This window comes from Phalacrocorax aristotelis, chromosome 3 (assembly GCF_949628215.1).
Source record: "Phalacrocorax aristotelis chromosome 3, bGulAri2.1, whole genome shotgun sequence".
Lineage (NCBI taxonomy): Eukaryota > Metazoa > Chordata > Aves > Suliformes > Phalacrocoracidae > Phalacrocorax > Phalacrocorax aristotelis.
Window position 1 is genome coordinate 129,213,879 of NC_134278.1, and position 22,853 is coordinate 129,236,731.

At 46.6% G+C, this 22,853-nt stretch overlaps 1 protein-coding gene across 4 annotated transcripts in view; it reads left to right on the forward strand.

Moving 5' to 3' along the window:
- The window catches only part of FRMD1 (FERM domain containing 1), a 43,680-nt gene extending 20,827 nt beyond the window's left edge, over window positions 1–22,853 (forward strand). For 2 of the 4 annotated variants that reach the window (XM_075089585.1, XM_075089584.1), the window contains 11 exons: window positions 4,610–4,689; window positions 6,822–6,898; window positions 8,557–8,743; window positions 11,284–11,439; window positions 13,606–13,671; window positions 13,880–13,948; window positions 14,140–14,314; window positions 16,050–16,385; window positions 16,523–16,651; window positions 17,386–17,465; window positions 19,486–22,853. In XM_075089585.1, coding sequence (XP_074945686.1) covers window positions 4,610–4,689; window positions 6,822–6,898; window positions 8,557–8,743; window positions 11,284–11,439; window positions 13,606–13,671; window positions 13,880–13,948; window positions 14,140–14,314; window positions 16,050–16,385; window positions 16,523–16,651; window positions 17,386–17,465; window positions 19,486–19,773 — 1,643 coding nt within the window. In that variant the 3' untranslated portion in view covers window positions 19,774–22,853. The other 2 variants (XM_075089587.1, XM_075089586.1) reach the window with 2 other exon arrangements.

Sequence of the window (22,853 nt, forward strand, 5' to 3'; positions counted from 1 at the left end):
CTGCAGCTGTTGGGGTGCAGAAGAATCCCCCGTGACTCTGCGAGAAGTCCAAAGATCTTTGCCTGGGCATGGCTTGTTGCCAACTGTAAGGTGCCAACATAAAATTCCTGCAGTACTTATCCATGGTCAGGAATGACTGAGCCTTTATCTCAGTGTTCAGACCTCAACAGTTCTTAACAGCCATATGACCTTGGGCTTCTTGATGTTGCCTCCTTTCGTTCTTCCCTCCATGTACCTTCTGTCCATCCCAGGTAAAGTGTCCTCTGCCAGGACCTCCCTTGCTTTATTTCCAGCTTCTGTTGTGGTTCTTCCCTTTTCACCTGGGATTCGTGTACTTTCCACCAGCAAAAGGAGCGTGTAGCCAGCTCTTCTTCAGTAAACAAACAAAAAAATCCACACTGGTATTCAGGGAAGCTAAACGGGTTATATGAGGTCTACAGCATGTGTTGTGAGGTATTTTTGAGCGCTGTTTTTAAGCTTTAGCTCTCCCCTAACCCCAGCATCCCTCTGTTCGGCTCCTGATCTCTCTCCTGTTACCTCTCAAGGGAAACAGTGGTGTTGCCACGAGGCTTCTTGCAGCATCTGGGAGAAGTTAAGCACTATAGCCAAGGATAACCTTTTTCTTTAATTTCTCTTTAAGGTAGAAAATGCTTGCTGTGTGAAAGTTTGGCTTTACACTAATTCATATTTTATTTGAATCCTGATCTTCTGGACTATCTAAATAGTTAAAATATGCTTGACTCAACCTGAGGAGTTAATGGGACATTCCTGGCTGCCAGTGGGGCCTGAGCTCTGCCTCTTGGTGGGACAGGACTTACCTCTGGAATTTCCCAGTGCTCCTAGCCCAAATGGGCTCAGGAGAGCAGGTTATGGGCATTCACCATTGCTTACCTTTTCTGCAGGGAACTTACCTTTCATTAAAAAATGGAACGGGGAGGCACTGGTTAATGCAAAATAATGGCTTTTAGAGTACCAATGACTCAGAACTGATCTGACCCTGTATTACAGCCGTAATTTTCTATTCCCGTTTTGCCTGCAGTGTAAATAATGCCTATTGTAAGTCTGCATTGCTCGCTGGAACTGTGTCACTTTTTTCTGACTGGAGACCTGGCCCGCTATTTTTTTTGCAGCAATGAACGTCCTATGTTTGCTTAAACATGTAAATGTGCTAGGTTAATTTTCCAGAGTAGGAGCGCTTGAATGTTTGCATTTCTGGTGACTGCTTAATTTGAAGTGAGATTTTTACAGCATAAACTTTCCATTTAATTTGAGGGCTCTTAAAAGCTGAAATTGGAAGAAATGTGTAAATTGTGTTACTGCAGACTAGCTGGCTGTCCAGATGTGTTTCTTGGGATTGGAGGGCACTGGTATGTTCTCCCAGGTCTGGTGTCTGTTCCCACATACTTGAGGGAACCTTTTTAAGAGAAGCTGATATATTTTTTAAGCTCACTGAGATGAGATTCATGAACACAACGTCAGCACCTGCAGGTGGGTGGGTGCGTATTTGCATGCGTGCTTCTAAGCCAGCTTCTTAGTACCTTTCACTTGTTGTCCTTGAGCTGAGGCCAGTGAAGCAATGACAGTTTGTACCTGCTGAGTCTCCATCCCTGTTTAGATCCACAAATTAGACATGTTCTTCCCTGGAAAGGCAGCCATCTGTGCATTTCTATACTGTCCTTTACAGCACTGCTCTGAGGTGCTGCAGTTTGGTGCCTTCATCTCTGGTAGAGATGCTTGTTTTCAAACCAGGGACAGTTTTAGCATCTGGCAAAAGATCTCTAAGTTTCACCACTAATCCACTTTAAGGAGAAAACCCCCCACAACTCATGTAGGGCTGTAGAAGGAAATACCTCTTTGTTTTTTGTAGATGGAGGCTTACACTGCAGGTTGACATTCCAGCAATATTAACTTCATTAAGGCAGGAATGCAGCACTGCATTCCTGCACGGGAGGGAGGATGGGGAGGATGATGGGCTGGGGAGGAGTGGGACTCCCAGGGAGAGCTGACAGATACATCAGGGTGTCCTCCTCCTTCAGCCTCACTTATTCTTGGGGTTTATGTGCACCTCTCAGTAGGCATGATAATGACCTGAAGTCCTCAGGCTTGGCATCTGGACCCTCCCAGAGTCATCTCTCTAACATAATTAACATGACAGAGGTAAACAGGGGGTGTGGGTAACTATGTGTGGGTTACCGTGGTGGAACTGCTTTTTCATCCTTTTTCCCCTTTTTGTCCCACTATCCACGTGCAATGGGATGGCTCAGGATTTATCGCCACACTTGTGTTGCCATCTTTCCCTTGTGTCTGGGGAGTAATTCACACATTTTCTTAAATGCCTCTGGGCACAGGATCATTCCTGAGTGAGAAGGAAAAGATGACCCCGCAGCTTGTTACAGCCCTGCAGGTTCCCTATCCTATTTACAAGGGGGCAGCTAAACGCAGTGGTGCTGGGAGAACCGATACAGGCTTTACCCTGTACCCTTTACACCGCTGTGCCATCAGGAGCAGCCCCAGTCCCGCCGCAGGAGCCCATAGCGGAGCGAGCGCCCTGCCCCCGGGCTGCTGAAGCCCAGGGAGGGACTGGGTGCCGTGCTTGTGTTATCCCATTCCTGTCACTTGCTGTGCAATCGCTTCTTAAATGAGCTCTTATTTACTTTAAGAAAAGCTTTACAGAGAGACCCTTATCCACTTGGCAGCTGACAAGGGACAGAGACAAGTCCAAGAGATGGACCAAGCCTAGGACTAGGACTTCTACAAACCTTTTCAAGGCAGTGTTATCTGCTCTTAATGGATTTGGAGAAGCAAGGGTTGGGGCCAGCGTAGCCCCGCAGCTGCCCTATCTTACAAGCATAAGTGAAGAGGCAGGTACAAGATGCAGTCTCTGTGAAGCTAAAACCTCTTCCTCTCCTTGTCAACATAGCAAAACAACTTCTAGATGCCTTTGTGTGCTACAGCACTTAAATTTCCACCACTAAAATTTTCAGGGTTTCTGTACAGCGCTTTCAACAATGCTGTTAAATACTCTCGTATACGTATGTCACAATGTCAAGCAACCTGGTGAGCAGAAGTGTAATTATATTAAAATTACAGCTGCAATCAGTACAATGCCAGAAAGACCACAGAGATGGAAACAGGACTCTTTTGTGATTGTTCTCTTTATTTGTGTCCAGTGCTACTGGTGTTTTATGCAAGGCTTCCTGCTAGTGTGGTGTGTGGACCAATTCCGGCTAGCACCAGGTGTGGTTCCTCTCGCTTGAGGCAGGAGCTGAAGGAGTTGGCAATAGGGCGTTGATTTGCTTGCTTATTTTTTAAAAAAACTTGCAAAGGAAATATTTGCTGGATCTGCCCCTGTAAGGAACTGGAATGCTTTGGGAGGATGGCTGCGAGGCAGCTCAGAGCCCCCTCGAATGCCTCCTGTAACGCTGGCCTCTGCCATTCCTCCATCTGCTGTACAGACATGCGTGCAGGCTCTCGTTTGGCTGTAAATCTCCATTAGAAAAAAATTACCTCTCTTCTCCCGTTCCTTTTCTGTTTGACATCAGAAAGCAAAAACCAAAGCTTTTAGAAGTCTGGGCTGGCCTTCAGGAGCAGAAAGTGGTGTTGTGAAGGGTTCTTTTTTTTTTCTTTTTTCCCTTTTTTCCCCTGCTCCTATCATGTCTAAGGAACAAGCTCTTCAACCTGCCACTTATGTCACCTGTTAAAACACTTTCCTGGGCAAGATCAAAGAGTAGAGGGACTGGTCAGGTGAATGTGCTCAGCTGGCACTGCCGCAGAAGCCTGAAACACCCATCACATCTTTTTTTTTTTTAAGACACTTGAGAAGACTCAGGGGAAAAAATCTTTCACTGGCTGAGTTGTTTGGATTTGATAATTGGAAAGCAGTGTTACGAAACACTGGCTTTGAAAGCACCACAAAGCTCTTTCAAGAGGATGTGCTGTTCAGGCTGTCTCTTGTTCACCCTCACCTCGGTGGAGACCAAGTCCTGGTCTTTTGAGGCAGGCCAGGTTTCCCTTCCTTTCATTCATCTTTTTGCTCCATAAGAGAAGTTGGGTGTGAGCAAGACATGCCAGACCTTCTGAGGAGGGCATTTGGGTTCGGTCCTCCTCCTTTTCACCATTCCAGAGGATGCCCTTTGTATGTGGAGGATGAAATCTGTCAAATACCTGACTCTGTCCACTTGCTTATGCTGTTGGACCATGTTGCTACATGATGGCAGAGTGGAAGTTTGGGTAGGGCTTGCTTAATAGCAATAAAAAGACCTGAATCCACTAAACTGACAGTACAGTCGGCTTGATAAGATGATATTTCCCTTCTGTAAGTGGCTTCTGGCTTATAAAGCAAGAATTCTCCATTTCTGGCTAAGGTGTTTGGGAAACTTTAGCTCAGCATCTCTTCAATCAAGGTGTAGCTGACCTTCCTTCCATACTGCCTGGAGTAGCACACGTGCTTAAGAGACTCGGTGCCCTCTCTTTTCCCTGCCCTGCCTAGTCCCTGGTCAGCTTTGTTTTAGTGTATTGCTTGGAAACAACTTGTATAGTCATCCGAGTATTTCATTAATCAGAATTTGTAATTCTTTAATGTTAAATGCTTTTTCCTCTTGTCTTTCAGATAATGAATATGTTTTTATAGACCTGGAGCAGAAGCTTAGCAAATACTTTTCAAAGGAATGGAAGAAAGAGACCACCAAAGTAAGACAGCTGTTTCATTTTGGAGTCCACAGCTTTGGTACAAAGTGAAATGAAAGCTCTTTAAACTAAGGTTTCTAAAGCAGTTCTTGAAGATGGTCTGCAGAATGCTGTTCAGGAGCAAGATGCAGTGACTCGTGCACGGCTGTACAGTTAATTAAAAGAGCTAAAACAGCCCCTTACACAACTAAAACCGCCCCTTACTATTGCCTGAGCAATAGTATCCACATGGGTGCTGCTTAGCCGCTACAGAAGCGGAGAAGATCGGTTGGCCAGTCTTCCTTCTGAACTTAGCCAAGCCTGTGGAGAGTCTGGAGACCTCATTGTTACCCTTAAGCAGAACAGCGTAAAATGACCTTTTGTGACTTGAACCTGACACGAGGGAGAGGGCTGGAGCTGTGGCCCTTCCAGAGTACATGCAAAAGGACAGTGGAGTGAGAGGGAAGATACTTTGTTCTAGAAGAATCTTAGTTCTTTAAGGCTAGCCAGCCCTGTCAAGGGAAAAAGGGAAAAGCTATGTGGAATAAAGACAAGCTTATGTAATTGTTTAGTGCCGGTCATTCAGACATGATAATGCCTGTTTGTGTGTGTCATTATTAGAGGAGCCGCAGTCTAGAACAAAGTGCAATTACATTCAGATATCTTAATTAGCTCATTAAGACTTTTTCCACCTTCCTTAAGGGTTTTGTTTTGCAGAGTAGGCACGCTTGCCATTTCTGCTGCTTAGAGAAGTTGGCAGATGACTAGTGAGGTTTGGGAATCTCTCTTATCCCATACTGCTTCTCCCAAACAAGTGAGGGTTACTTCAAAGACAGTTGCCAGTCGCACGGAGGGCCGTCTGTCCAGCCAGCGAGGGTTTCCCCGAGGCAGGTGTTCCTGGTCACCTCGGGATGGGGTATGCTTTGTGGTTGCTTTGAGGCTGGATTCTTGCAACACTTTTTAAGTCAGGATAAGTGTTGAACCTCTGGAGTGAGGTGATTGTAAAAGGGTGAATGAGCTGCCATGGGCAGTACTGAAGTCTGAGAGGAGTTAGGCTATTGGACTGGCTTAGCAGGCAGGGATTTAATTCCTGTGAAGAGGTTTCAGGTGAAAAGCCCAGTCCAGCTGATAAAATAGGGTGACTGTGAACACGTTATAGAAATAAAATGTAAATATTTGCCTGATGGTCAAGAAGCTGCTGTCTGCATCAGATGTGCACGGCATGCTGTGTAACTTGTCACAGGGAGATGGGTCAGAGCAGCAAAGCCTTGGAACTGCCTGTGTGAGCAAAGTTACCTGTATGAACATCAAAGAAAGTGGCAAGGTAGGACGGACAAGACAATGAGCTAGTAAGATAAGACGTTCCTTTTGTCCCCCCTTCCTTTTTTTTTTTTTGTTGTTTTCTCCTGTTTAAACAAGCTTGTAAGTCTAAAAGATAGGCTGCAGTTAAAACAACAACAGAATTCTTGCTGGCTTTCTTCTAACAGACATCTTCAGCATGAAGCAGACATCAATGTCTCCTTCTGGTCTGTGGCTGCAGGAAGGTGTGAATAACTAAACATTAGCCCTGCCAAACAAAAGGCAAAGAGTTAATACGAGGCTGGTGCACCTCAGCCTGGGGCAGTAAATGGTGAAGGCAGCAGCGCGTGTGTCCCCGCTGAGTGATGTGGTGCAGCGCAGAGAGCTGCATACTCCTAGGTGTGCCCTGGAAACGCCGCAGCCGTGCCAGCGTGGCATGCTGCCCTGCCGCCTTGCCCAGTGCTTGAGGCAGGCTGTGTTAAACTTGCCGTGTTCAGCACTAATGCGTCTGTGGTGCTGCCAGGTGCTGAGCTAGGGAACTCTGGGCCAGGCTGGGCATCCCCGGGCTACGCTGGGACTCTTATACCTGCTCATCCCCCCCATCCAGAATCTTCCACCCTCCCTAGGATGTTTTGCTGTTCAACCTGTCTGAATGTTGTATGGTGCCTCGTTGATGTGAGCCTCCAAGACAGTCAGATCCATGCCCCCCCCCCCCAAAAAAAACTTGCTGAGAGCTAAGAGTAGACAATGAAAAGCAGTATGGGGAGGGAGCCTGGGAGAAGAGAACGTTACCAGACAGGGTAACAGGAATTTTTGATGCTGAACATTATTTAACTTGTCTTCTGCCTCTGCTCTAGGGAACAGAGAAATTCAGCCCTCCATTTGTTGCATTCTTTAGAGTACAATACTACGTAGAAAATGGAAGAGTAATAAGGTAAGTGCCCTTCAGTGGTAGTTAATGTGTTTTGAATTATTCACTGAGCTCTTAAAAGGCAAGAAAAATAATGTTTCTTTAAGCTCATCTCTGTGAGTTCACAGAAATAAGCTTAAAAATCCACTTGGATTTTTTTAAAAAAAAAACCTTCAGACTTCCTCGCCCAGCCGTGAATGTTTTCCCCCTGAATCATACTCCTTATCCCTAGGAAAACTGTGACTGCTTTTCCATCTGTGTTCAGAGAGCAGGTTGAATGACGACAGTATTAAAATATGTTTAACGCTCTTTTGCTTGCATCTTTCGGTTGTATGAAAAGCATCAGATGAATATACCAAAAATAGCTATTTATGCTCCAGAGCACAAGCTAGTAATAACTTTGGATCTGTTTTTTGTATCTGAGCAGTGCTCTGTGCAGTCTGCTCCTGGAAACGGACTTTTGTAAATGGACAAAAGAAATTACTTCATAAGTTAGAGAGTTTTGCATTTGTAGTCCTTTCACATGGAATATGAGCTGCACTCAAAACACCACCACCCTCACCCACAGTACAGAACAAAAGATGAGGTAGTTAAAAATGAACAACTGACAGAGTTAATTTGCATCAGCACTTCTGGTGTGGCTGTGACCCCGGGCAGGCCAAGAGCTGGGATCATTTGGGTGGATTTAAAATCTTTACCAAATTTTTGGCATTTGTTCTCGCCTTGAACAAAGCTTGGTGGTTTTTTTGTTTTTCTCTCTCCATAGGCTTTCATTTTGGCTACAGGGGAGTGTTTCTTCTGGAGTCTGTCTGGCTGTTAAGTGTTTTGTGTTTAGTTTTGCTTTTAGGTACAAAGGGAGATTGCATATCATTATACCACCCCCGATGTACGTACGCTTTAGCATCACAAGCAACTTTCTCTTGCGCTAGTAGTTTAATTGGAGAGGATTGTGGAGCCATGCAGAGGTAGTTACATGGCCTCTTCAAACTACACATACACACACTTCTACAAGCAGGCTGTAGTGTCCAGCACCTCATCTATACATACAATGTCAGCAGCCTGCTTCCCGTGAGCTCTTAACAGCGGGGGTGTGTGGGTTATCATTGCTACGCGATAGTTATGCCTTATCAGACTATCCCTGTTTAGCAGCTTGAGGAAGAAGACAAAAACAAGCCCAAGGCTCCTGTGTCTTTTGATCTACCTTGCAGGGAATTAGCTGTTGAAAAGTACCTTGAGCCTAAGGCAAGGTGAAATGAAAAAGCAGCGCCAGGTTTAGAGGGGAAAGGAGGACAGGTGTGCAAGAAACAGGACTGGGAGTCAAGGGAGTTGACTCTCCTGGCTGCTACAGGCTTTCCAAAGAAACAGAAGTGCTTGATGTAGTCAGTCTCCAGAACAGGTGCGACATGATTTTTCTTTCATCTGCCTTCTGCCCTAACTTCTTAGATCTCATGCTCCTCAAGATAGAAGCTACCATTTCCCATGTTTGTACAACACTTAGTGGGAGAAGACCTTGATCTTGGCTTGGTGCTCCCTACACGCACATAACTGTATCAGGGTGGCTTTGGCACACATCAGGAATGTCAAAGTTTAATCCCTCCTCTCAGAAGGAAGATGTGTTTGAGGGGCGTTATCTGAGCCTGAACTTTCTTTCCTTCAAGTAAATTTGCCTTTGTGTCTTGCAGCGATAAGGTGGCACGGCAGCTCTACTACTGCCATCTCAAAGAGCAAGTGCTTATGTCTCGGTGCAACCACAAAGAAGAAATCTACTTCTTGCTGGCTGCCTACAGCTTACAGGCAGACCTGGGCAACTACAGGGAGAAGGTCCATGCTGGCAAATATTTTGAACCTCAGGCTTATTTCCCACAATGGGTAAGTTTCAGGGGATCCTTCTGTCAACAGATTGTGCACGCAGCAGGAGCTATGTCAAGTTGGTACCTAACTACAGCTATGCAGCTTCCCCAAATGCCACTGTAATGATCAGCCAGAGTGGTAGAGCGTCACCATGAATTTCCTTCAGGAGATATCTCCTCTCTTTCCAATGTAGGGACCTGTTCCTCCTGGGCTCCCTCATCAGTGAGGTGGGCAGTGTGTACCCTTCCTTGGTGAGGGAATGGTTTGGTCCCAAATGAATAACTCCAACAGTGCGGCTGTCTTTGTTTAATTCTTCTGTGGCTTAAAGGGTTGTGTGTTTGCAGTGGTCCATCAGCAAGATCTTCGCAGCCTAAGCTCTACAGAAAACCACAGGGCTGCGAAGCCAAGTCCGTTGCCCTTTGTTCCTATCCCTGTAATGCTTACCGCTGGGATGGATAGACCCAAGCCCTAAGGGGCAGCGTCTGTGCAGTGCCTCTGTTGCTTGCTTTGTCACTAATCTCTGGCTCAACTGCAGTAAGAGAAAAGGGAAGGCCCTGGAAATGGGTTTGCGTGTTTATAAACAAACACATGCATGTGGGCTTGTGCCCTTCAAGACTTACAAACAGCTTAGAAAGCCAAGAGTTGGTTTAGTTGTCAAATGAAGGCAAATTAGCTAAGCCTCTGTCAGAGCTGGTTACCTGCAGAGAGTTCTTTTGAGGTGAAACATCAGGAAAACTGTTGATAAAGACTTTAGTTCCCACAAAAATAGAAAGGGAAGCTAGCTTTGCTACACATCATTGTAATGTCTGATGATGCAACTGAGGCAAGTTGTTCCCTCGGACCTGGACAGACCCTCCTCTGCAACCTGATTTAGTTCCGGAGCCCCCTTCTCTGCTGTGACAGTGGGTTTTAGCCCAGCTCATGCCTTGGGATAGCTGTCTAAAGGCCAGGTGCCTCTGGTAGTTGGCTGCTTGTCCCCAGGCAAGTCGTGTCTCCCCTGAAAGGGGGCACTGTCCCCTGCTTTGGAGAGAAGGTTCAGAGCAGTGACAGGGGTTGCACTGGGGAGGCAAGGCTGGTAGAGCCTCCTTCATGCACGAGTCTCAGCGTGCCTGCCTTGCTGTGCAGAAATGCACCTTTCTCCCAGACAACAGGCCCTCATCCCATGCCATTCCTTGCTACAGGGCACCTGGCAGGAGGTAGCTAACAAAGGGCTGGAAGAGGTGGGTCTCATGCGTGCCGTTTCGGGAGTAGTTAAAAGTCTTATCACAGACTATTGCTCATCTGGCAAACACTGCAAAGGCCAAGGCAAAGCCTGGCTCACCTGTGCTGAGCCACAACCCCAAGCAAGTATGTGGGTGATTTATTACATCATTACAAAGAGCAAAATCTGGCAGGCATGGGGACGCTTCTCTCCCTGCCCCCAGGCTCCTGTGGGGAGATACTGAGCAATCTCCTCCTCCAACGCCATCTCTTCCTCCAACACGTGCTTGAGATCACTTGGCTGAGGGCTGCCCCAAGCCTCCTGCTAGTGAGGAGAGGCGGTGCTGCCCCAGGGAGATCAACCCAGCTTTGAACTGCAGAGCTGGCATGACATTTCTTTCTGCTGACATTGCACAGCTGATGGCATCGATGTTGTCCTCCTCCAAGCCCAGCCCTCCCTGTGGGAGGGCAACTAATCTGGCAAGGCGTGCAGGGGAGGGCAGAGGTGCTAACAAACAGAATAAACAAGGGGCTTAATATAAAATGGAAGTGGGAACCAGGTGGTGATGGGGTCTGGTTTTCCTGAGCCAGGGCAGGTTGTTCCTGTCAGGGTGTTCCTGGGTACCTGGTGGGCTCTAGTTTTAAATGCCCCCAGTGATGGGGGATTTTGTGAAGTGAATTCAGCCAACATCCCTCTTATCTGTCGCCGCTCGTGGCCTGGGAGGGGCTGGTCTGGCACGGGACAGGGCTGGGCTGCCCTGTAGCCTCGCACAGAGAGGGCACGTGGGCAAGCATGGGAACTGGGCACTCCCAGGGCAACAGCAAAAGGCCCAGTGTGGGTTTTTTTACTACTTAGCAAAGCCGTGTGCTTGCTAACCACTCTGGACAGAGAAAAAATACCTTGAGATGTGTTATCCACCCCTTTGAGGATGGAAATGCTAAATAAGCCTAAAGTGTAGCTTCTGGTCTTAAAAGGACCACCTAGCATTTCCGCAGTGTTTGGAGGTATTGCTGTTGGGTTGGCATGCAGAGCAGTATTTTTCTGTCTGCCCATAAGCATTTATGGATGCCAAGAGTTAGGAAAACTAATTTCAGTACTTAAAAATGAAAAAAGCTGACACAACATCTGTAGTCTTGGTCTGTTATTTTGCCATCTAGTATCTGTTTGGAGACATCGGTATCATCTGGGCTGCTTTAAATGCTTATCCTCCAGGGAGGTAGAGGTGAACATGGACTAACATCTTGAGGGACCGTATGAACCTCCTCCAACTCCAGTCTGTGCTTTGCTGTTGATCACAGCTGCCTCCTGTGGGGATTGCTGAAGAGTTGCTGACCTGTTTGTTTTCCTTGTGGTTTAGATAATTGCGAAGAGGGGGAGCGATTACATCTTGAAACATGCCCCAGAGATGCACCGAGAACAGCAAGGGCTGAGTGCGAAGGAAGCGGTGCTGAAGTTCATTAAGGAGTCCTGCCTGCTAGAAGATGTGCCCGTCCACTTCTACAGGCTGCAAAAGGTTAAACAAAGAGCTTGTTGTTTTTAACTTCTATCATTAACTGAGTGCACTGTTGTATTTTTCACTTGCTGTTCATTTGAGGGACGGTTGCCTCTGATTCAGAGAGGCCAAACAAGCCTAAAATGTTCAGCCAGTGAAGCCTGTCCCCGCAAACAAATCTGTTGACAATATACAGGTATAGCTGGAATGTAGTTTTGTTCCTTGGCCACGAAACCAGCCACAGGAATGGAAGAACTGTTTTTTTTGTCCCTGCCTGTCAGTAGACTTGACTGTTTGTTGCAGTCCATTGAAATGGTGTCGAGGCCGGCCGGCTTTCACACAAATCCCATGTCCCAGCTTTCTTACCCCTCCCTCCTGCTCCAACCCTGTCAGAGTGGTTGGTATTTTTTTCAGCTGTATGTCAGTTTTTCGATTCCTGGATTGTTGCTTGTCCCTGCATCTTAGACTCCTTACCCAAGCCTGCTTAAACAGAAGGTGCTTCACTTTCACATGCTAAGAGAGTTTAGGTCTAGAAATAGGACTAATGGACCTTTTTTCCAAATGGAGATACTCCACCTTGTCAGACTCATTATTAAACTTGTTGTTTGTTTCTGCTCAGTGGGAATTATGTCTGGGAGGTATCCGGGTCCTTTGACCAGATCGAGCAGCTCTACTTACTGCAGAAATGTGTGTTTTCTGGAGTAAATAAGTTCCAGTTTGGTCTGTGGTCCAGGCTTAGTTTCAGTTCATTGCAAACCATAGATGCTCCCTCTACCTCTGTCCTCTCTGTTTTGATTCTAATGCTGTTAATGATGCAGTTGTAAGAGGGTTGGTTACACTTGAATGCCATAAGAAATGCAGCTGGCACGATGTGATACAATTTATATCTGAAAGCACCAGGGCTGTGAAATTGGTTGCTCTTAATATCCAAATTCCTGTCTGACTTGAACTTTTATGCATCGCTAACTCCTTCATGGGTTGTTTGACCCACAATATGCTCTTCTTCCTGCTGTGACACACTTATCTCGTGGTGAGGTATCCTCCTCCTAGGTGACACCCAGGTCACAAAGCTGCCCAACCGAGTGCATAGGGGTGGCAGGTGAAGGTGTCGGTGCGCTGGCTGCCCTGAGATTTCAAAAGCAGTCACTTCTGTCCTACACCCTCCTCATAGCTGCTACTGAAGTTGGGAACTCCGAAGGAAAACAGAGCACTGAGTCCTGTATCTCTCCTCCAGACCAATACCGATTTATGAAGCTCTTTGCCCTTAAGAGGCAGAAAGCGTGTCTTAGTGGCTAAACTGGAGACATGGATGGTACCGGGGCAAAGGGTGAGGTAATGTGATGGCACAAGCTTTGCATCTTGACAAGCCAGATGAAGAGAAAAAGTTTTGATGTGAAGTTTGAGCTCTGTGAGCCCATAAATTTTTACCTGAAAATTTTCTTCCTCTTGTTCCTCCTAGCAAGGGAAGTATGTGTTCCCCCCCCTAACTCTGCCAAGCCAGGAAAGACTGAAAGAACAAGTTTATGATATTTTTTGGTCTTCCAGCAAAGGAATGTCATTAGAGATCGAGTATGTCATACCAAGATACAGCATGAGGGAGAAAGAAAGGCGTTGTTCCAACCCAGCCATAAACATTTAAAACCACCTGCTCCCAACACTGAGATCAAAAGGTTAGAAGGAAAGTCCCTGTAACTCTGGGTGTTGATTAGCTCCCTCCTGGCCAAGGGACACCTAAGGTCCAGCAAGACCCTGGATGGGAGCAGCAGTGCTGTGGCAAAGAGAAGGGAACAGGCATCCCTTTCGTCTCGGGCTCGCCTGGACAGCAAGAGTGGTGCATGTTCATGGGGACAGCAGAGACGGCGCATGGCAGTATGAGAGGTTACAAGGTACCTCTGAGAGCAGTAATGATCTATGCCCTCAAATCACTACAGCTACAGCATTCTCTATCCAGGGCAGCTAGGGCGTTTGCTGGTGAAATGCTTGAGACTCCCAGCATGAGGGGATTTTAGGTGTAGATACTTCATGGGTCAACAAGGCAAGGGGCACTTTACAAACACAATAAAAACCAAAAGAGCCAATGGCATCTGCCTGATGAGCAGTCCTGCTACCTCTCCTGAAGTAGGTGCCAGAACAAGAGCGTGGTCTTTGTAGATTAACCTTTGACTCCAGGCTCTTCTGTTCTTTTAGGATAAGAAGGAGGATCGCCCAACGGTTATCCTGGGCCTGACCCTGAGAGGAATGCACATCTATCAGGTAACAGACTGCCGTGAAAGCCTTCTGGTGTAGCATTAACTCTGCCCAGCTCCCCTGTCCTCCCCCCCACCGCAGCTCCTCTCCCTCCCCTGCATGCACCAGGCTCCGCGTATCTCAAATTCTTGGTTGTTTGCAAATTCTTTGCACATCACTGACTCCACCCTGTACCTGCCAGTCCCTGTGTCACTCTGAGTTTGATGTGTTGCAGGAGGTGAATCACATTCGCCAGCTCCTCTACGACTTTCCCTGGTCACACATTGGGAAGCTGGCGTTTCTGGTGAGTATGACGGAACGAAGGCCATCTGGCAGCGGGCTGTCAACCTGGGACCTGGCAAAGCTGTCAGCCTGCCCGCGCTGCCACATCAAGTCCTGTCACTCGTACGCACGAGACCACAGCTACTTCTGGTAGCTATGTGGCTGAAAACCACGGTCTTGCTCATTTCGCTGGCACCTCTCCTCTTCATGCAGGGGAAAAAATTTGAGATCCAGCCAGATGGTTTGCCTTCTGCACGGAAACTGGTTTACTACACGGGTTGCCCCTTCAGGTCGCGGCACTTGCTGCAGCTTCTCAGCAACAGCCACCGCCTCTTTCTGAATATCCAGCCAGTGTTGAAGCAGATCCAAAAACTGGAGGAGGCTGAAGGTACGTGGTGGAAGAGCAGGTGACTTTGGTTAGGGGAAGAGTATAGCGTGTTAGGCTCTGCTGTTGCTTCATGGTGGCTGCTCTCTATCTAATTAACGGTGTTTCTGCCTTATCAGGAAGCCGGTGAGAGAAACAGTGTGTTAGGTATGTTCCAAGTCCATTACTGGGAAGTGTTTATGGCTCTCACGTTGCTAGACTGTGACCAGAAAAGGGGTGTGTGAGAGCAGTAAAGGGGGAATATCTCCCTTTAAGAGTAGATCCTCGCTCTTTGTGCTCCCAGTTTGTGCGCATTTGACACACACTTCTGAGCGGAAGTAATTCTGAATAAAAAGCTTTCCACTGGGATAAGATCATCTTGTGTGCAAGCAGCAGTACAAGTTATGAGCCTGTGTCTTAATTTTTAGTGCCCTTTACTAAACACTGCACACAATTTAGTCTATAGCATCCGACAGTGAAGAGAGAGGAGTTGCAGGTGCCAGAAGCAACCTGAGAGCAGATCAGACCTCCCAGAATTTGTCTTTTCTGATGGGATCCCCTCTCCATAGGAACAGTGACTTGAGCTCTGACAGTCCCTGGTATCCTTCCAGGCAAACTTCAGTCATTTCATCACCTCTCAGCTTGCCCCCTTGCATTTTCCAGCTGTGCAAACGAGGTGTCCTACAACTTCTCAGCCTACATCTCCTCAGTGATGGCTTTTAATGCGTTGCATAGGTCGTCTTTGAGGACTGTGTCCCCTTCGCTCTAGCCTTTTCCTGAATGCTTTTTCCCACCCACCCTGCTTCTTTCCTGACTGCTGTTTCCTGCGTTCTCCATTCACGCTTTCTCTGTCTCCTCTGAGGTTTGTAAGCCTTGTATCATTACCTTTAAGGTCAGTAGAAGTCAGCCAGCAGTAGCTGGTCCTCTCGTCTGAGGACACAGGCTGACTCCATCCAGGGAGAAGTCAGGAAGAAACTTGTTTCTGGTTATTGCACATCTCGACTAACTCTGAGGAGCTTGCATCCATCTCTGAAGTGGTGATTGCTGGCTGTGTGGAACCTGTGTACAGGGAAGGCAGCCCTTGGTCTCATCGGGCTTGGTTATTTCTCTCTTTCCCTTCAGTGGGGTTATAGGAGTGGCCTTGAGCTGCGCAGGTACCACTGGCATGTGCCAGTCACCTGTAGAAAGGCTCACTGATCAAGTGCGTGTGGGCAAAAGGCCCTAGGTTGTTTTGTGTCTGCTGGTGTCTCGTGGATTTCTTGACCACCCTCAGCACACCTCTCTTTAGGTAACAGATACAAGCCATGGGAGAAATAATTAATAAATCATTAATAAATGCCAGCCATGGGGATCCTGTTCTTAGCTGTCTCCGCATGTTGGTGACTGTTTCAAGAAGCAATCAATGCACTCTGTTTTTAAAGGCTGAGCACTTAGGTTAGCTATGTAATTCCTTTTTCTTTTGACCTTTCCTTCACTCTGGAAGCTACTATTTTCTGTATCATAACTGCCTCTACCTGCTTGTTCTAATTCAGGAGATGCTGGGTTACTGCAAGTATGACTAGTTCTTTTACAACCAGCTGGGCATCCCAGTATCTGTTGAGCAAACCAATTACAAAACTGCCCCTGTATTTGTTCAGTAGCTGCAGCAGTTGTTTAATTGTCGGTTTGTGCCAGTCCCAGAACTTACTGATTATTCTTGCTACCCTTCCTTTGGCCTCGCTTAAAGTTCCCACTGGTTTCTCTCATCTTTCTTCCTCAGAGAAGAAGCGCTACCGGGAGTCCTATATCAGTGACACGCTAGACATGGACCTGGACCCATGCGATAAGAACTCACGTGGCAGCGGGAGCAGCGGGGGCAGCCGGAGGGATAACCGTCTCTCGCGCCAGTCCACGGGGAGTCACGGCAGCTCTCACACATCGGGCATCGAGGCTGACTCCAGGCACCGCGTGTCGGTGGAAATGTCAGTGGACGAGCCCTTCGGCATTGACCGGGTGCACAGGAAAGAGAAATCCTGCAGCTCAACCATCAGCTATGGTAGCTCTGGCATTGACAGTGGCAGCAAAGGGCGGGCTGAAGACGACTCTCAGGATGATGGTAAAGAATATGGAGATGCGGAGCAGCTTCTAAGCCCACTCTTGCCTTCTGCAGGAGAATGGGGAGTAAGAGAATGTGAAGCAGCTTGGAGCAGAAGTGTAATGCTAACCCTTCTCCTGCTCCTCTCTTCCTCCTAGAGCTTGAGCTGGCAGTAGATGAGCCAGAGGAGGTGCCTGTAGATGAGCCTTTAGAGAGAGACCAGTTAGAGGAGGCCACTGTGGGAGAATCTGTTGAATCTCTTCCTCTAGATGCTGCTAGCTGCCAAGGTGAGATGGCTCTCTGTTACTGGTCAGTGCCTTTCTTTGGGCTCTAGCAACAGGAAGATGTTTTTTGGCAAGCCAGGCATAATCTGAGTGATCTAAGAAAGCTCTATCTTCTGAACAGCTGCCAGTGCTGCTTCTGCCCTACTGCAGCAGGACTTGAAGTCAGCTCATCTAGAGGTTAAAGGCCAGCACCCTCTATTGTACAGTGCTGCTCTCCTCTGTGCTCCTCAAGGTTTCCCTGCTCCAAATTTGCCAAGTTTATACTCAGTTAATGACAAAAAGATAATGGAGGCAAACCTTTTGTAGTGAAGGAATTTGCTTTAAAATCTTGCAAACCACAAAATGGTCAAGGGGTTCAACCACAGGTTAATGGGCTAGTCACAGGAACTAATAGGTAAAGTTCTGTGGCTTGTGATACAGGGAACACTAGGCAACGGGGTCACGCAGGAGCTGTCTGGCTTGCAAGGCGTGCAGCCTCTATAGCAAAGCAAGGTGGGTGAATATGGGACAAGTTGGTAAGAAGCTGTTTTCCTGAGAATTTTTAAACATTGATCCTTAGGGGCAAAAAGGAGTACTTGTGAAAAAAATTCCAGGGCATTGAGGGTGCTTAACTGATGTATACTTATATTTATAGGATAGCACTGCTTGAATGTGGCCTTTGAGAACAACTTCCCTTTTCCCCAGCCCACAAAACCTCAAGCCTGCAATGCTTTTCACTTTGTCCTTCTCCTTTGCAGCTGTAAATCAGGAATCGCTGTCTGTGGTGCAAGTCACGCTAATAAAAATGAGAGGTCAAAGTGTGGAATCCCTTCACCAGGTAAGGCAGAGCGCTCGGCGGGACGGTCTGTGTGTGGGCACTGAACCAAGGTCTAGTGTAATGGAGACAGCTGCAAACCAGGTGAACTTGATTGGTCAGGATTTGACTGATTTTTAAATGGTGTAACCAAAAGCAGCTGTCAGCCAGCTACTGCTATCAGGAATAGGATGAGAACAGTGTTTGGGTTCAGAACAGTATAGAGAGGTTTGGAGCAATGTGCATGGAAATCTTGCAAGCCAGCTATTGTCTGCCTTAGGCTTTCAGATGGGAAATGGAAAATAAACCGCTTGCAAATTTTCAGTGCAATATAGAGCCAAGACCATCTATGCAGTTTGGATGTGTTCTGCAAACTTGATCATCTTCCTGCTCCTGAAGCCAGAAGGAGCTCACTTCAGAGCAAAACCAGATGCTCAAGCTGTAATTACTATCACTTGTGTGATTATACTATGTGTGTGCTCAAGTCTTTGTTGTCAATGTTTTCTTTTCATCAAACCTTTGAGAAAAGGCAACTATATATGGAAAAATATGTCATATCGTAAGTTGTGCTTGGAAAAAGCTCATTAAAATGTCTTTTTAAGGCCAAACAATATTTCTCTTTGAAGTATAGCTGTACCCACTGTGGTAGAAATGTTGTGTGGTTTTTTAAAAGAAAACAAACCCCAAGCCTCCACCACCACTTCTCTCTCTGAATACAAATTAGCCTTATCTGCTAAAAGAATTTTAAAAATCTGTTTATCATTTTCCTCTTTACTCCCTGAACTTCTCTGAACAAGGACTTCAATCACTTCTTAGGACTTTTTTCCCTTCTTTTCATGCTTCTTCCTGGACCCAGTCAAAAGTGATAAGAAATTTTCACTTATCAGCAAAATAGTCCATAAAGCCTTAGATTTAAGTAAAAACTTGGTTATTTTTTCCAAAGCTGAAGACCATGCAGTACAAGTCATCACGAACTTATCCCTATATTTATGTGGAATGACTTAAGAATGCAAGGCAGGGAGTGGGCATCTTCCTTAAAGTAATGTTTGTACGTTAATGCTTTTACCAACACATGCTTATGCTGTTAATTGATCAGGAGGCATCTGTCCTTGGAAGAACGTTTCTGGTCAACACCGGACTGTTTGAGCAATTGCAAGGACCTGGCTGCCACGTAACTAAATGCTGCAGGCCTGGGTTTCCTTAGTGCTGACCGGACTGTACAGCGTGTGCCTGATTCGGGGAGCGCAGCTGAGCCAGCACAGGGATTCCTCAGGGTAGTTGTTTAATTCCCATCCCGTGGAGGTGAGAGAAGTGACACTGGGAGGAAGCTTTCTGTGTTGCCAACAGAATTGTCTTTGGTTTAAAAGTGCTGTTCCTGAAATCAGCCTTAATATTAGCATGTGAAAGCTGATTATGAAGAGACAGAGTAAGAAAAAGTGAGTGGGAAAGTCTCGGATGGTCAGTAATTCCTCCACACAGGCCAAGTCGCTACAGGTTGTGCAACAAGATGCTCCCTCTGGGAATTACCGCTGGTTTGTTGCTTCTGCTTTCTTCATTGCTGAAAAATGTCATGTAGATGAAACTGTATGTTGCACTCAGTGAATCTTGGCCACTGTAACCTATTAGTTTGCGTGGTTGCCTTCTGAATCTTCCTTTCAGCTCATTAGACTTTCACCAACTCAGTGTGTTCAGGCAGTTGGGGTAATTTTTTTGTTACATACACTTCGTTTGAGGATGACTGCACGAATCTGCCAAGAAGTGTCAGGCCATTCAGGTGTCCATACCTGTCTGGTGTGTTGTCTGTTGTACTGGATGCTGCGGACACAGTGTGGAGAGATCAGGATCTGGCTCAATGTGGCAGGGCAGCTTAATGCGCTTGTAATTTCTTAATGGTTCACAGCTTCTTCATTAAGCCAATGTCAATTCAGAAGGCTGGCGGGGCTGTTGTGAAGGAGTGGAAGAACAATTCTGGAGAGCTTGTAGCATCCTTAGGCTGTGTCTGAGCTCATCGTTTTCATTTGTGTATGTCTTACTGAACTGGCAGGTCAGATCGCCCAAAAGCAGGAGCTGCACGGAGCAGCACAGCCAGAGTTTGGATGACATCCGCCTTTACAAGCACCGGCACCCACCACTAAGTGCCACGCTGTCTTCGGACACATCCCACAGCTACACGTTTGGCTGCAGCCTGGAGGATAAGCTGTCTATCTATGGCTATGTTTATTCCACAGTGGACTGCAAAACCAAGTCTGCCCTTTATGGGAAACGATCCATGAACTGCCTCTCCTTGGATCTTCTGGGAGAGGACCAGCTCCCGGAGGAGTTTGTGGTGTAATGAGATTGGAGCTTTTCCATACTTGGAAACAGCTCATCATGGAAATATATACCTCATTAACATGTGTGATGTCACTCTGGGTCTTGGAGGAGATTGTGAGCAGCTTTGTTATTCAGCTCTGTAATCAGGAAGTAGCATCACTTCTGCAGACCTGACTACAGGGCAAATCAACTGGAGTGTAGCACTTAACGTTGGCATTTGAGGTGTCTGAGCAGAAACTGGAAGCAGCCCGCACCATTACCAGTGACACAACCAACATGAACACCAAAACCAGTGGACCAAAACTGATGCTGAGCTAGTAAATTAAACACTGTGTCTAAATGGATTTACAAGAAAGAAATGTAAAAGTCTACGTCAGTTTATGTTCCTGCCTATCTCTGTGGTCCGTTTATGTTAATGCCAGTGTACGGATAGCTTGGGTGTCTTGAGTTTGTGCTGCTGCAGCGCTGCCAGCAGCTGTCAGGCCAGCATATGGTCTGAGCACACTTGGAGGTCCGTGTATGGAGGTGGCTAGCCTGTCCCTGTTGTGATGAACACGAGTTGCCTATTTGCTTTACTGGGAGCAAGACCTGCTCTGCTAGGAGTTTTTCTCTTTGTTGTTGTTGTTTTGTTTTGTTGTAAGCATCCAGTCAAATACAATGTGTGGTGTTCGGTTTATTTTTTCCTTCCTTTTTTTAATGCAACAAATTGAATTCTGTCAGCTGTCTACTACTGCCACGATGCACATTGGTAAATAAATGCTTATATCCTTGGAGAGATGGGGGAGGGGAGAAAACAAATGGCCCAGCTCCTTCTGAGAGTACAGAAGACAGGAGTGTTAATTGACTGGCTTTTGAAGACAGGAGTGGGACTGGAGAATTTGTCTGGGCATGATCACCACTTACTTTGAATCATACTTTTATGTTGTTCTTTTGTTTTTAATAAATCATTTCCTTTAGAATTTTTCCCTCTGCTTAGGAGGCAAATATGGACCGGAGAAGGTCGCTTTGGAAGGACATTCAGAGTGGCTGTCTCCAACTTAATCATAGATAGGTCATGTAAACGTGAGTGTGTGGTGCTGCAGGGCTGGTGACGGTGGAAGCGCAAGGTGTTTGTGTGCCAAACCAAGGGTACTTGTTTGGTGATTCTGAGTGGTGGAGCTGGCTGTGCTGGCTCTCACTAGGAAAATAATTATAATTATGCTGTTTGATTCAAGCATTTGCTGTGGAAAACATCCTGCTACCTTGTTACACCCAAATAAATGGATGGTTTTTTGATTTCCTCCCCCCACTACCTCCTCCCCTCATTGATTCCCAGCCTTTAGGAAGCTTGTACTTACAGCCATGTGTAACCTGTGCCCAGCTTTTGACAACCTTGCAGGTGGAAGCTAATAATTTTTTGGCAAACTCTAGAAGCAGACTGATGCTATCCTGCTGTTTGAGGAAGTGTGTGTTGTGCAGCGTTGATCACTCAAAAGCTGAAGACAGCTGAATTCAGGGAAGGAAGGAAGGAAGCCAGACCATGCTGGGGAGGGTTTGAGCTGCTGCTTTGATGGTAGGCTTGCAGGCTTAGCAGTTGTCTGGTAAATTGCATTCCCGTAAACTGTTAAAAAAGCAAATCCGTGAAGTCTGTCATCTCACTATTTCTATGCAAGTGAGTGTGGTGTAGAGACAGAGCATCCAGCTGCTTATGCATCTACTGAAGTGGCATCAGTGGCTGTACGTCCTCAGAGGTGAATCCAGCACCAAACCGTAGCTGTGTGTTTTGAGGAAGGAATGATGGGCACAAGCTCACCGTAGCCATGACTTACTTAACCGTGCCCTCTTTGATCACACCGTTCTTTCTTTTTGTAATGAACGATTAGGACCTGTGTGTTCACCGTAGCCTCTTTTCCCTTCTTCCAAGCAAAGCCAAAATGCCTTTACAGAGTACTTGAGGTATGTTTACTGCATCCAAAACAAACTCCTTTACCCATTTAGATGCATTTAGGACTCTGGCTGCTAGGAGGCAGTCCAGTCAAGCCTCCTGCTGTCGGTCACTCCCTGTTACCTGGGGCCTGTTTGGCCGTAAGCCATGGGAGACGGGCACGGCCAGGATCCAGGAGGCCAGCGGCCGTGCTGCAGGGAGCAGCCTTGTTCTTGCAGCTGCCGCCGAGCTGGAGGGATGGCTCTTATTGCGGGTGGTACCCGTCGGTCCGTGGAAAAGGTGGTGTCTGGAGTGACAGTCCTGCTAAACTGTCGCTTTCTCATGTGTGCAGACGTAGGGTTACTCGTGGTTCTGCCAATGGCTCTTAACGGGGGGGAAAAAAACCTCAAAATTCAGCAGGTATAGTTGTTTGGAAAGGTGTCATAAAACACGTGTGCGCCCCATGCTCACATCCCTGCATGCTCGTCTCAAAGACAATCACATTCATACCTGCTTCGGCCTAACCACCTTACTGAAGTGTTTATTGCCACCCAGCAGCTCGGTATTTTCTTCTTGCAGTTACCAAGCGTTCAGTGGAATCAGAAATGCTGTAATCCTTGTTGCTGGCTTAAAAAAAATACACCGGGGTGCCTGAAAAGCAGCGTAACTGGCTCTTGCATGAGCATCCGTTGCCTTGTATGTATGTGAGGGTTTCTTTGTATTTATTCATGGCTGGTGGCAGGTCTGACAGTCTTCTCTCAGTGGTCTAGTAGCTCCTTCCACTACTCAAGTTACATATGCATGTGAAGGGGAGACCCGGCCACTTTTGTGTGTAGGCTGAGAACGAATGAATACCTTACAAGCACTGTGAATATCTATTATGCAAGTTTTTGTATTCATATGAAAAAACCTGTACCTGCTAGTAATAGACTTATTTTTCGTTTGTCTTTGGATTTAGAAGGTCTCTTGTTATTTTTGGTTTCGATTAGTTTGGTAGAGGGTAATGTGATAGCATTTATCAGCTGATATTAGAAACTAGCTGCCAATATTTGTACATATTTGTAAAATACTCGTGGTATAATCACTCTATTTTAATGGTAAAAGTTCCTCCTTTCCATGAAAGGAATTTCTTGTTTAAAATAAAATATAAATAATTATATGTACACCTGCAATAAAGTATGGATAGTAAAAGGTAA